Source organism: Cryptomeria japonica, chromosome 7 (assembly GCF_030272615.1).
Source record: "Cryptomeria japonica chromosome 7, Sugi_1.0, whole genome shotgun sequence".
In the NCBI taxonomy this organism is placed as follows: domain Eukaryota; kingdom Viridiplantae; phylum Streptophyta; class Pinopsida; order Cupressales; family Cupressaceae; genus Cryptomeria; species Cryptomeria japonica.
In genome coordinates, this window is record NC_081411.1 from 777,349,608 (window position 1) to 777,362,952 (window position 13,345).

Sequence of the window (13,345 nt, forward strand, 5' to 3'; positions counted from 1 at the left end):
GTCAATAATGAAATCATGTGCAACTTGTGAGGAAATCTACCAATGTAGATGTCTATAGATAAAATATAATTAATGTGTGACATGCATTAAAAAAGGTGCATCGTAAATTAATCCTATCCACAAAAAATAGAATGTAGTGTATAAATAATTAACCTAGTAATATTTTCAATTATGTTTATACCCAAATATAACATTAGATGGATTTATATTAAATCTAATGTAGATTATTTAACACTTTCATAAGATATGGAATCCAACATGTAATTAAAAGTACTAATGCATGAATAATTATAGTAACACATTGATAAAGTGTAGAACCAATAGAATTATTATCAAAGAGTAAAAGTATATTTTATAAAGTATAGTATCTTTCTATAGGAATGTAGCATTAATGACCATTATTTATGACAATATGACTATAGTAAACTTTTATTTTGGCCTTCATATGATATAAACACTATCATTCTATGCTTTAACTAAATCAAAAAGAACTTTGAATACTTGTTGCTTGACTCCCTTATCATGATATGAAAACCCATCTCCAAATATATAAAAGCTCTGAACTCCTCTGCCAAGATTGAAGTATAATTTATCCCATTCTAGTAGAACTTTGTCAGGATTCAGAAATTCCCATGTTAATTCTGTAAGCAACTCATCAAAATGGTTGTTCATATGAATTAATGCATCTTCTTCTGAATATTCATGATGGTCCTTCATATAGCAAGAAATTGCTGAGGTTGTTTGTCCATGGAGCTTGTCATCCTTCAAAAGAATAAAAATATGTTAATATTATAAGCATGATAAAAAAATTATCTATAATTAATCATGAAATTGAAATAGAAGGAAATAAACCTCGAAATCATGAATATCATCCACTATGCATCCCGTCAACCATATAAGCTCATAGAATCTTGATTTACTGAGAAATATTTTCTCAATAGAATCATCTTCCAAATTAGGAAATGCTAAGAGGATTGGGTGCAATGATAATAGTCCACTTGCTCCAGTTGTTGCAGCAATGTTTATGTACTCATTATAGGTTGGAACATATTGACCTTCTTTCCATTGTGCTTGTTTCAAACTAGCTTCGGCATAATCTACCCACTAAAACACAATATTATGAAATTCTTAAAATTTATTCCATGATTTAATTTTATGATCAATATGCTATAACTTAAGTCTAATTTATATAATCTACAATAATTATTGGAAGTAATTTAATAATATTTACATAATTCTTAAAAATTCAAATTAGATTTAAAACTCTTCTATTTATTTTTTATAATATTATAAATGTTCTTTTAGAAAAAAATACTTAAGAACAAAATCTAAATGTGTATTAAATATTAAATGATTTAATTTTTTCTATATAGTGATTTTATAATTTTAATGTCAATTTAAATAAAATAAAAAATATATAATTTTATTTTTCTATAGTTTCAACTAGAATTATTTAAGGAAAGAATACATACTGCTTTTGTAATGAATTGCATCATGTCACGTCCTTGGATTTGAGTTGCCTCACTTGTCAATTCTTGTAATGTTTTGAAAACAAATTCCACAATTTTTTTAAAATTGCTTGGAACATTTTGTACAATAGAAATATCCCAACCTTGAATAATAGCCTTAATAACAAGCTCAACTTGTGCAAGGGTCAAGTGATCATCGAAAAGATCATCTAATAAGGAAACAAGAGTTGTTGCTTTGGCCAAAGCTATTCTGCTACTTCCAAACTCTACATTATCTATAGCACTAACTGCCAACAAGTAATATTCAATTGAGCGCTCTCTAACTGCAATCAATTTTGAGACCCCAGAATTTTGCCACCAACTGCAATGAACAATAATCAAATTAATTTTCACTTGAAATTCTAATTGAATTTGAATGAAAATGAGAATAAGTGATATCCTCCTAATTGAACAAAGTAGGATGATTAATAACACCTTCTATGATTAGAAAGCCTAATTTAAAGAATAGTAATTAAATGATTGTGCATATATTGGCCACTTTTTAAAGAGAAATATTGCTATGCTTTTAATAATTATGTGTACTTGTTTAATTCAATAAATCAAAGAGAGTAATTGTTGCATAACATAATATCTTATAAAACATGAATTAAATAATTATAGACAAAAAAAATTATCAACTTAACAAGTGACATAATAAAATATGTTCTAAAATGAGATGCATATTCTTATGATATAAAAATTTATTTTTTGTTATATGAACATTTAAATTAGAAAACTTGGAGATATGATTCCTATTAAATCATTGGAAAAATAAAGTTAATAATTGTTCAATTTTTTCCACCCTAATAATTACCTCGAGAGTTTCTTCATCTCCATCTTGTATATATATTGCAATATATTGAAATTCAATTTGGCCAACTCTAAAATGATTTTGTCCTTCAACCTAAAAAATTAAAAAATATTAAAATGAATCTTAAAAAGTTACGATATTCCTAACCTTAAAAAAAATAAAAATAAAAATAAAAAATAAAAAATTTAAAATTTTTAATAACATCCTATAGCTCTTACCTCGAGTTATCCAATTCATATATTTCTATATAACTCCGTGCCTCCCATCGAGGAAAAGTAGAAGGCCATTCATATAGGAGAGCATACTCAGCCTATAAAATTAAAAAAATAAAATATATATATAGATAATCAATGTTAAATTTGATACTTATATTTGTGTTTGTGTAAGCTGCGCCTTAGATTTAATATCTATTATTTAGAAAAAACAAATTCCAAAAAAATACATTACCTCTTTCAAATAACTTTTCTGCTTTATATCTTCAGATTTTTCTAATAATTGTTTGAGATAAGCAGAGCTGAACACTTTAGCATCCTTCATAACTGTCTCTCCAAGAAATGCTAAACTTGAAGCTCTTAAAAGATTGATCATACTTCTCATCATGTATTCATCTCTTATATCGATCAGATTACTATCATTATCTCCTCCATGGGAAATGAACTGCCCATTTTTGTTCTTGAAATTTTTCAACACATCTTTTCAATATACAGCATGTTAATAAATAATTAGTTATTGATAAACAAGAATAGAACTCAGTAATTGAAAATGTTAAACCTTAATTATAAGAAACTTGAGAATGATTTGAAATCATCGAAATAAATAGAATTTTGAAAAGAACCAGAAATTAAGATGCCCTATTAGAACAATGGAAAAGCATAATGAATTATTTGAATACCTGCAGAAACATGATAACGATATAGTCGAAGTACTCTCAGTCCTAAAGCAGTTGTATTCAAATCATTTGTAGTGCTTTCACAGCCTAATCCTATCCCCACACTTCCATCCCAAAAGCTGCATCCATTTAACAAGAGTTTTAACACTTTCTGAAAGAATTTTAACAATCCAAATGTTAACGTTAAGAGATAATTTTAACAGACCGGTAAACATAATCAAGAGCCTCTTTTATTTCAGCCTGAAAATATCGATCTATTCCGAGGCAATGCAATGCATCAACCATCTCAAGCCGTTCGATTAGATCGCCATCAAATCCAGTCTGCATTTCTTTTAACAAGATTTTGACTTGTTTAACCAGTGTTTCAACACGTTCACGGTATTCAGATTCCTGAAAAATATATAATCAATAGAAAAAAAAAATAGATATAGGAGAATAATGTAGAAAAGAAATATAGATAACATAGTAATACAATCAAAATGAGTAGAGCATAATAATGTAGAAAAGTACCGCGTATGATGTTTGCATAGATTGCACAAACCCATCGTTCCACAGATTTAAAGATTTTTCTGGTGTTTCCACGAAAGAAACAGAAGAGCTCTGCAGGAATTATACTATTATATTAATATTATATTATTATTAGTTTTAGTAGGAATTGGAAAAAAAAGAAGAGCTCTGCACATCGACATCATGGCAATCTTCTTCCACACCAGGGCAGGAACGACGACATGGCTGGCAAGCCTCCATCCAGCAGGGAAGCACCTTCACATAACCCCATGTGGCAATTGGTATTGGGCAAAAACGCTGCTAGGGCAGAGAAGAGGGAGGCTAGGGCTTCTCTGGAAAGCATGTGGGTGATCCCCATCACCTCTCGAATCCTCGAGTGTGCCACCAAAGCAAACAACATACCATTGGGGTTTCGAGCAAATTCTTCAGGACCCGAACATCCCCTTCGAAAGCCACAACAATATTCCCGTCCACATAACTATAGAGCAGAGGATTATAGAAGACTTGCTAAGGATGGAGGAAGGGCATTGCCATATCATGGCCCCAAATTAGCCAATTCAAGGCCGGTCTCGAAGCTCAGGGACTCGCTCCATCATGTTGCAAGGAGAGAGGGTGCCCTAGCAGCGACAAAACCCAACCCAGAGTTCATCAAAATTTCGAACCCCAGAGAAGCCATGTATTTAAATAATTATTGCAGAGGGCACAAGCTCTTTGCGAAATGGGGAGGGATTAATCAGCCACTCGATGGATTAGTGGAATGGTGGAAAACTACATTCCACGGCTAGGTAAGTATCACATCCCTAGAAAATAATTTTCTATACATTCAATGCTAGAAAAAATCCTTGAAGGCCAAACTATTGCATGAAGAATATGTTTTTTACAAAGGTGTAAATTTCAATTTCATTGATTGGCAACCTAAATTCAATGCTAAGGGATATGAATTTAAAAGGGTATCAAAATGGATTGAAATCCCCAATATTCCTGTAGAATTAATGCATGCCAAAATTCTTATAGAAATTGGGGATAAATTGGGCAAATTCATAGCCGTAGAGAAAAATTGGTCGGATAAATCTGACATAAAATTGCTAATAGAAGTAAACAGGGACATGGAAGACCTAAAAAACATAATCCTAGAAACAATAGATGGAAGCTACATTCTAAAACCGATATGGTATACTGACGCGGTAGCAGAAGATTTAGCTTTCTGCAAAAGGTCAAACCCTAATTTGCAGAAGCCGCATGAAATAGTAAATGACAACCATAGAGCTTCAAATGATAAGATAAACATCCAATTTAATAATGATAGGGGCGGTTTTATTATAAACACTGGTCAGTAAGAGAATGATAATATCCCAACCCTGCCTCCTTTCCCGATCTTGAGTAGCAGTCTAGACAGAGCTGATAACAACAAAGAAACTCAGGTTTATGATAATGAGGACCGAATCCAAGAAGAACTGAACAATGTTATAGAAAATTTAATGGATAAACTAGCTAAAGAATTTATTGAGGAGGTACTCATTGATACTCTGACAAATAGGGCAGATAATGTCAACATCTCCAATATAGAACAGGTTCAGATCCCCCCAAAACCCCCTTACTAATCACCAACGCAACTGAGGTGGCTCAAGAGGATACAACCATAGCCTCTCCCAATCTGGAGGAATCCCTTGTTGTGGAAGGATTGAATGCAAATGAGGAAAGATAATTCATTATCAATGAACTGATCAATACGTAGGAAACGGAAAATAACATAGTATCAAACAATACTTCAACCAACCCACAAAACAGAGGTATCCTCCAGATGGGAGGTGAGAAATTAACTACTGACCGTGGTAAATCCATGAGCAACAAAAAGGTTGGAAGTCTTTTTTAGGCAAAAAGAAGATGGATGGGGATGCGGAGGCGCAGGCCAAAATCACAACACTATTGGGGCAAGGAAAATCTCCTCTCCCCCTCATAGAGGTATAAATATACTTACATGGAATGTTAGGGGTTTGGGAGCCCCTAACAAACAAAGACTGATTAAGCGAAGCATACTAAAATTTTCTATGGACCTAGTTATGATACAAGAAACAAAACTAGGCAAGACTGATATGAAGAATTTTAGTAAAAAATTCACCCAATGGCAGATGGAAGCGGTGGAGTCTACAGGGGCATCGGGGGGACTGGGTGTAATATGGAGAAAAAATGCCGTTACATTCACATGTCAAACCAAGATGCAAAATTGGATGGTTGGCAAAGTAAGACCTCTTAGTCTAAATCTTGAGTTTATTATTATCAATGTTTATGGCCCAATTCCACCAGATAAAAAGAGATTAGTGTGGCAGGAAATTGAACACTATTTAAATACCGAGGTTGAAAAACACATCATCATAGGTGGTGATTTCAACACCATCTTATACTCATCTGATAAAAGCAGTGGTATAAAAACCATTAGACAACCACAAAGAGACTTCACAAACTTGATAAACAAAAATAACTTGAAATTAGAACTAAGATGAGTTTTCACACATGGAATAATAGAAGAAAAGATTTCTCCAACATTGCAGAAACACTTGATCGATTTTTCTTTAAAGGAGATCTAACCGATCTTAAAACATGACTAAAAACTATAGTATTACCATGGTCAGGCTCTGATCACTACCCAGTACTTTTAGAACTTATGGGGGAAATAAAGAAAACTGGGTGTCCCTTCAAGTTTGAAAGAATGTGGTTTACACATGAAGACTTCCTCCACAACATACAAAAATGGTGGAAGGAGAGTGTCTTTGTAGGATCAAAAATGTACTATCTAGTCTCCAAGCTGAAAGAGGTTAAGCATAAATTATTAGATTTGAACAAAAAGAAATTTAAAAACATCTTCAAGGAGAAGTCAAGAATTGAGAAAGAAATAGAGACAATAAACACTGATGTGATGCAAAATGGGATGACCTCTGAAACATACAAGGCTAAAAAATTTCTTTTATGTGAATATGAAGGCATTCTGGCCAGAGAAGAGATATACTGGAAACAAAAATCTCGAGAGACATGGCCAGAAGATGGAGATAGAAACACCAAAAATTTTCACAACAGTGTCAAAATGAAAAGGGCAGCAAATAAGATTACTCAAATTACCAATGACAGTGATCAAATCATTATGGATCAAGATCTGATCGCAAAAGATGCAACCAAGTATTTTGATAATATCCTCAACAACTGGGAACACTCAGACCTCCTTAACAATAGAATCTTATTAAATAACATACCCAAACTGATAACAGAGGGTGATAATAAAATGTTAAACTCTAAATTCACCCATGAAGAAGTTAAAACGGCTATGGCACAATTTCAGGGAGACAAAGCCCCTGGACCGGATGGCTTCCCTTCTAGCATTTTTTAGAAATGTTGGAACATCTTAGGGGATGAGGTTACCAATGCCTTGGAATCTACCCACAATGTAGGGAAATTCCTAAAAGAGATTAAGAACACCTTTTTGGCCTTAATTCCCAAAAAGGAGAACCCCTCAAAGTGGGAAGAGTTCAGACCCATTTCTCTATGTAACATGACTTATAAACTACTAGCTAATGTTGGTGTTATTACATTAGTTTAGATTTAATTAATAAAACTACCGACGGTTGTGTTTTCAGTTGTGCAGTTACACAACCATTTGCTGTTTTGTATTGCCTATTTAAAGGTACAAATTTAGAATGAATAAGAGTATCTAATAATATATTTTATCCTACAAAATCAAATCAATAATATTTTTCAGTTGTGCCATTCTCTGCAATCATGGTTTAGTTTTTTATGTTCTATGTTGGCTCTACCATTTCAACAAAAGTCATGGCCAATAGACTAAAAACATTACTACCCGCCATAATATCAGAAGAACAAACAGGGTTTGTACCCAATAGATCAATTCTAGATGGAATTATTATTGTACAGGAACCCATGTACTCCTATCAGTCCCAAGGGAAACCTAATATGCTAATAAAATTAGACATCAAAAAGGCTTATGACAAAGTAAATTGGTATTTCCTTTGTAGCTACATGAAGGCCTTTGGCTTTAACAAACAATGGATCAATTGGATTTACTTCTGCATGTCAAACCCAAGATTCTCTATCCTACTAAATGGGAAACCGAAAGGCTTCTTTGAAGTATCCAGGGGACTCAGACAATGTGACCCTTTATCCCCATTATTATTTATAATTATGTTTGAAGCCTTAGGTAGAAGCTTGGATGCATCACGGAGGTCTAGCAGACTGACGGGGATTCAGATCATTGGTGAGGTAGAACCATGTACCCACCAATAGTTTGCCGATGACACAATGATTTTGGGGAAAGGACAGTTAAAAGAAGCCAAGGAAATTAAGAATATATTACAATCTTATGGGCTGGCTTCAGGAGAGATGGTAAACAAGGAGAAATAAAAAATATTCTTCTTTAATATGGAAGCACAGGAGGAATACAAGATAGCTTTATATCTAGGGTACAAAATAGGTCATCTACCAATCTCGTATTTGGGGATGCCTCTGGACAAAGGTATCATAACCAATAAACTTTGGGATCCCCTAATTAAAAAAGTAAGGAAGAAGTTGTCATCTTGGAAAGCCTTATGGCTGATAGGGGCAGGAAGATTAACTCTCATAAAAACAGTATTAGCAGCAATGCCTATTTATCTTTTATCATGTATTCCACTTCCAAAAGGGGCATATAAGAAACTAACTCAAATAATTAGAGATTTCTATTGGAATGGTGCAGAGGATAAAAAAAAATGAAACTGATATCATGGGAAAAGATATGTCGAGAAAATAGTGATGGAGGCAGGAGAATAAGAAAATTACTATGGAAAAATAAAGCGTTAGGGGAAAAATTGGCATGGAGAATGTACACATCCTCAGAAGCCAAATGGGAAAGAATCCTTAGGAGAAAATACATATCACAAAATCAGAGAGAGGCAGTATTTAGGGAAACAAACCCACCCAAGGGATCTAGAATCTGGAACTTTATAAAAGAAAGTCGGTCGCTCATAGAGAACCACTTATCCTGGGATATTCGTGATGGTAAAACCGCCTTGTTCTGGGAAGATTTATGGGGGGTTACCCCTCAATAGACAGTCTAATGAACACAACCAGTATAAAAGACCAAATGAAATCTTTATGGGGTAATCATATAAGGGATTGACATTGGCACGAAAATCGACAATGGGATGGGAATGGAAAAACATGCTCCCATTCTTGGTGGACAACAATGATCGAGAATTGGTGCAAATTCTTGAGGGCAGATTAATAACATTCAAACATGGGCCAGATGAGCTTATTTGGTCGAGATCAAAGGATGGACAATACAACTACAAAGATGGTTTCAGAACCATATATGATGAGGCAAACAATATCAAGGACTATATCCCTAACACAATATGTTGGGACAAATTTGGTCTCCCAAAAGCTGGCTTCTTTGCATGGGTGGCATTTCAGGGGAAGGTCCTAACTATGGAGAAGTTTAAACTTAGAGGTTATGAAGGACCCTCAATTTGTTTCTTATGCAAGAAAGATGAGGAAACAAATGATCACATATTCACAACCTACAACTACACACAAAAATGTTGGTGTTGGCTGATGGCAAAACTAGGTTGGTTAGGTGCCCTCATCCCTTACCTAAAGGATTGGCTCAGAAGTTGGCCAATCATCAAAAGGAACAGAATATTCCACAATTTATGGATATGCAGCCCAACAATAGTAATCTGGGAGATCTGGAAGGAGAGGAACAGGAGAATTTTCCAAGAGACAAAAATGAAGGTAGAAAATTTGATAGCAAAAATAGAAGCCTCCATCACAAAACCTCCAATAATAGGAATACGACCATTCCACAACATGACAAGACATTTACAAACTAGGATAACTACATCAGAAAGTAGTGGAAGGGGATTAAAATCCCTCCTTTCTTGGGGAAGGGGAACGGAGACAAGACCGATGGTAGAAAAGCATGAAATGGGTTCCCCCGAAGATTGGATGGTGTAATCTCAATTTTGATGGAGCATCCAGAGGCATTCCAGGGGAGGCAAGGGTAGGATGTATAATACATTCACATGATGGGATATGTATTGGATTGAGATCCCAATATCTAGGGCATTGCACCAACAATAAAGAAGAATTGTTGATCTTAATAGAGGGTTTAAACCTATGCAAACAGTCAAAAATATCCAAATTGGAAATAGAAGGGGACTCAGCCATCATAGTTAATGCAATAAGGACAAGGACAATGCCAAACTGGGAGCTCAGAAGTTTATTGGATAGAGCCCTTTCTCTAATGGAAAGCTTCTCAGATTACACTCTCAATCGCATATATAGAGAAGCTAACACATTGGCAGATAAGCTAGCTAATTTAGGGGCAGATGAAATAAATAGAACCACATCATTAACATATAGGGATTCAGACTAGGATACTCATAGGCAGGCATAGATTTAAATATAATCCTAAAAACAACACATTCACAACACATTCACATACATAGTGGAAGGTATACATATTAATATGCACAGATAGTGGTATATATGTATGTATATATTTGTATGTATATAATTATATGTGCACACGTATACATATATAACTATATATAGATACACACAGACACATATATAGATATATGCACATATAATCATGCATATACCTATAAACAGTATTCTTAGAGCAAAGCAAATAAATATACACAATGTATGTTGGTATGCATATAGGGATACAAATATATGCATATATACAACACAACATACAATGAAAGGACATAATAGGGCTGGAAATTTCACAAATGTGACAGAAATGCTCACCTGTACACATATAACAGGATTATCTTAAATCTATATATACATACATACATATGCATATATATATAGATATAAAAGTATGGATATAGATACATATGCATATAGGCATACATATATATATGCATATAGGTGTAAACATAGATATATGCATATAGGTGCATATGTGTATACATAAATATATATGCATGTATATAGAAGTATATAAATATGTATATAGATATATATGCATATGGGCATATATACATAGGGATCTCTCTATGTAGACTGTCGGGTCTCGGCATAGCTCCAAATATGTTCCTCCAATGGGTAAAAGTTATTCTGATGAGTCCTCCTCATAGTCCGCATCTCATTTGGTACATCGGGTCACATTATCGGGTATCAAAACAACTCATTCTATGGTTCTCCGATGACCTGATCACATCGCCCTCATACTTGTGCATCTTCATACCTCTCTGGTCTATTGGTATATGCTTCCCCGATAAAACCTCCTTCTTGTTCATCATGTTGCAAAGCATATTGGGTGTCAGGACACCCTATGTTTCTCAGATGAGCCGATGACATCAAGGTCCAACTTGTCTATCTTTAGGTCTATCGGCTTATGCTCCCCTGTTAAGGTTTCCTTCCTAACAACTACCTTAGCTTCCTCATCGAGTATCGATGAAGCAGAAAAATCCTCTTCAAAATAGCCGATGTCATCCTGATGACATCACTTCTTTCGATGTTGGCTATCCCGATGAAACCTCATGATATTCACCCTATCGGGTATCGGGGTAGCTATTTCCTACACTATCCGATGTCCTGATGATTTAAAAACATCCGCTCCACATTCTCCTTCATCTGTGCTCGGCTTGTCTTCCTCATCGGGTATCAACATAATTTCAAACACCTCTCCTCGATGGCTCAAGTTACCGTAATGACTATCGCATCATTGGAGTAAGTCCAACCGATAACAATGCCTTTTTCACCTAGTCCATCAGGTATTGAGGTAACATAAAATAACTATCGGCTTATGCTTCCCCGATAAGGTTTCCTTCCTAACAACTACCTCAGCTTCCTCATTGGGTATCGTCATAGCAGAAAAATCTTCTTCCGAATAGCCGATGTCATCTCGATGACATCACCTTGGTGCTCTTTTAGTCACTTCTTTCAGCATAGGCTATCTTGATGAAACCTCATCACCCTATTGGGTATCGGGGTAGCTATTTCCTACACTATCTGATGTCCCAATGATTTCAAAACATCCGCTCCGCATTCTCCTTCATCGGTGTAAATCATTCTGATAGCCTCCTCCTCTATGCTCAGGTTGTCTTCCTCATTGGGTATCGACATAACCTGAAACACCTCTCCCCAATGGCTCAAATTACCTCGATGAATATCACATCATCAGAGTAAGTCTAGCTGATAACACTGCCTTTGTCACCTAGTCCATCGGGTATCGGGGTAACATAGAATAATGATTTATCAGAACAACTCATTTTATGTTTCTCTGATGACCCGATCACATCGCCCTCATACTTGTGCATCTTTTTACTTCTTCGGTCTATTGGCATACGCATCCCTAATGAAACCTCCTTTTTATTCATCATGTTGCAAAGCGTATCGGTGTCAAGACATCCTATGTTTCTTCGATGACCCGATGACATTGGGCTCCAACTTGTCTGTCTTTAGGTCTATCGGCTTATGCCCCCCTGATGAGGTCTCCTTCCCGATAACTGCTTCAGATTCATCATCGGGTATCAGTGTAGAGGAAAATGTCTTCCTCCAAAGGGTCGATGTCATCCCGATAACTTTACCTTGTCTCTCTTTTAGTCACTTACTTCGGTGTATGCTATCTCGATGAAACCTCATTTCCATCCATCATGATATATACCCTATCGGGTATCAGGTAGCTTTTCTTATGCTGTCTGATATCTCGATGATTTCAAAACATACGCTCCACATTCTCCTTAGTCGGTGCAAGTCATATCGATAACCTCATCCTCTGTGCTCAGCTTGTCTTTCTTATCGGGTATCGGCATAACCCAAAACTCCTTTCACCGATAGTCCTAGTTTGAGCTACCCAATGACTTAGTATTCCCACTTTTTGGAGTTGCGTCATCGGATAGTCATGCCGATGACACCACCTTTTTCCATCTAGCCCATCGAGTATCAGGGTAGCACGAGAAATCATTTTTTGACAACCTGATGAAATTTACTGTCTACTTCACATTGTCTTTCATCGGTGTAGGTTATACCGATCACCTCATCGGCTATCGGCACAACATTTTTCTCACCTCCGATAATGAATGTTATGCCAATGAGTACCTTCTTCTAAACTTCCTTTTGGTTCTCCTTCGGAGTGATTGGTCTAGGTCATGCCGATAAGTTTTTTATTTTTCACTTTTGTTTGCCCATTCCCTTTTTTCACTTAATTTGTGTGATGTAGTGGTTGTCGCTCGACTGCAATGGAAAGTCACTCGAGTTTTATTCTTCGTAGATCAGTGACTAAAAGGAAATACATGCTGAAAACATCTGTTTGGTCCATTGGAGCAGAAAATTTTTAATTTAAATGGATTAATCACAGAACATGTGGCTCCATTGATGGTAATTAATGCTCATTTGTCGGTTGGATGCCTTCATAAAACATTTTTTGAGACTTTAATCACAAAAGGCATTCAAGAGGATTAGCAGAGACAAGGTACGTATTTTCTGTGAATTCTCAAGCGTCAAGCACATACTAGAATACAGTAACAGGGAGTACTTAAGTAAATCTGGCATATTGGTTTACTTCAACATTTAAAACATATACAAGTCTCGACTACCATGGTAAGAGTAGGAAGTACACGCTAGATA

General features: G+C 35.3%; 1 protein-coding gene across 1 annotated transcript; it reads right to left on the minus strand.

Annotated features, from left to right (window-relative positions):
• Window positions 1-426: 426 nt before the first annotated feature.
• On the minus strand, window positions 427-3,938 carry LOC131068918 (longifolene synthase-like). Its single transcript, XM_058004200.2, has 10 exons — window positions 3,919-3,938; window positions 3,719-3,806; window positions 3,414-3,598; window positions 3,212-3,327; window positions 2,767-3,011; window positions 2,538-2,629; window positions 2,323-2,412; window positions 1,473-1,830; window positions 853-1,104; window positions 427-762 (listed from the first exon to the last, which is right to left on the minus strand). Exons 1-10 carry the CDS (start codon window positions 3,936-3,938, stop codon window positions 466-468), a joined length of 1,743 nt encoding a protein of 580 aa, XP_057860183.1. The 3' UTR covers window positions 427-465.
• Between the last annotated feature and the right edge of the window lie 9,407 nt (window positions 3,939-13,345).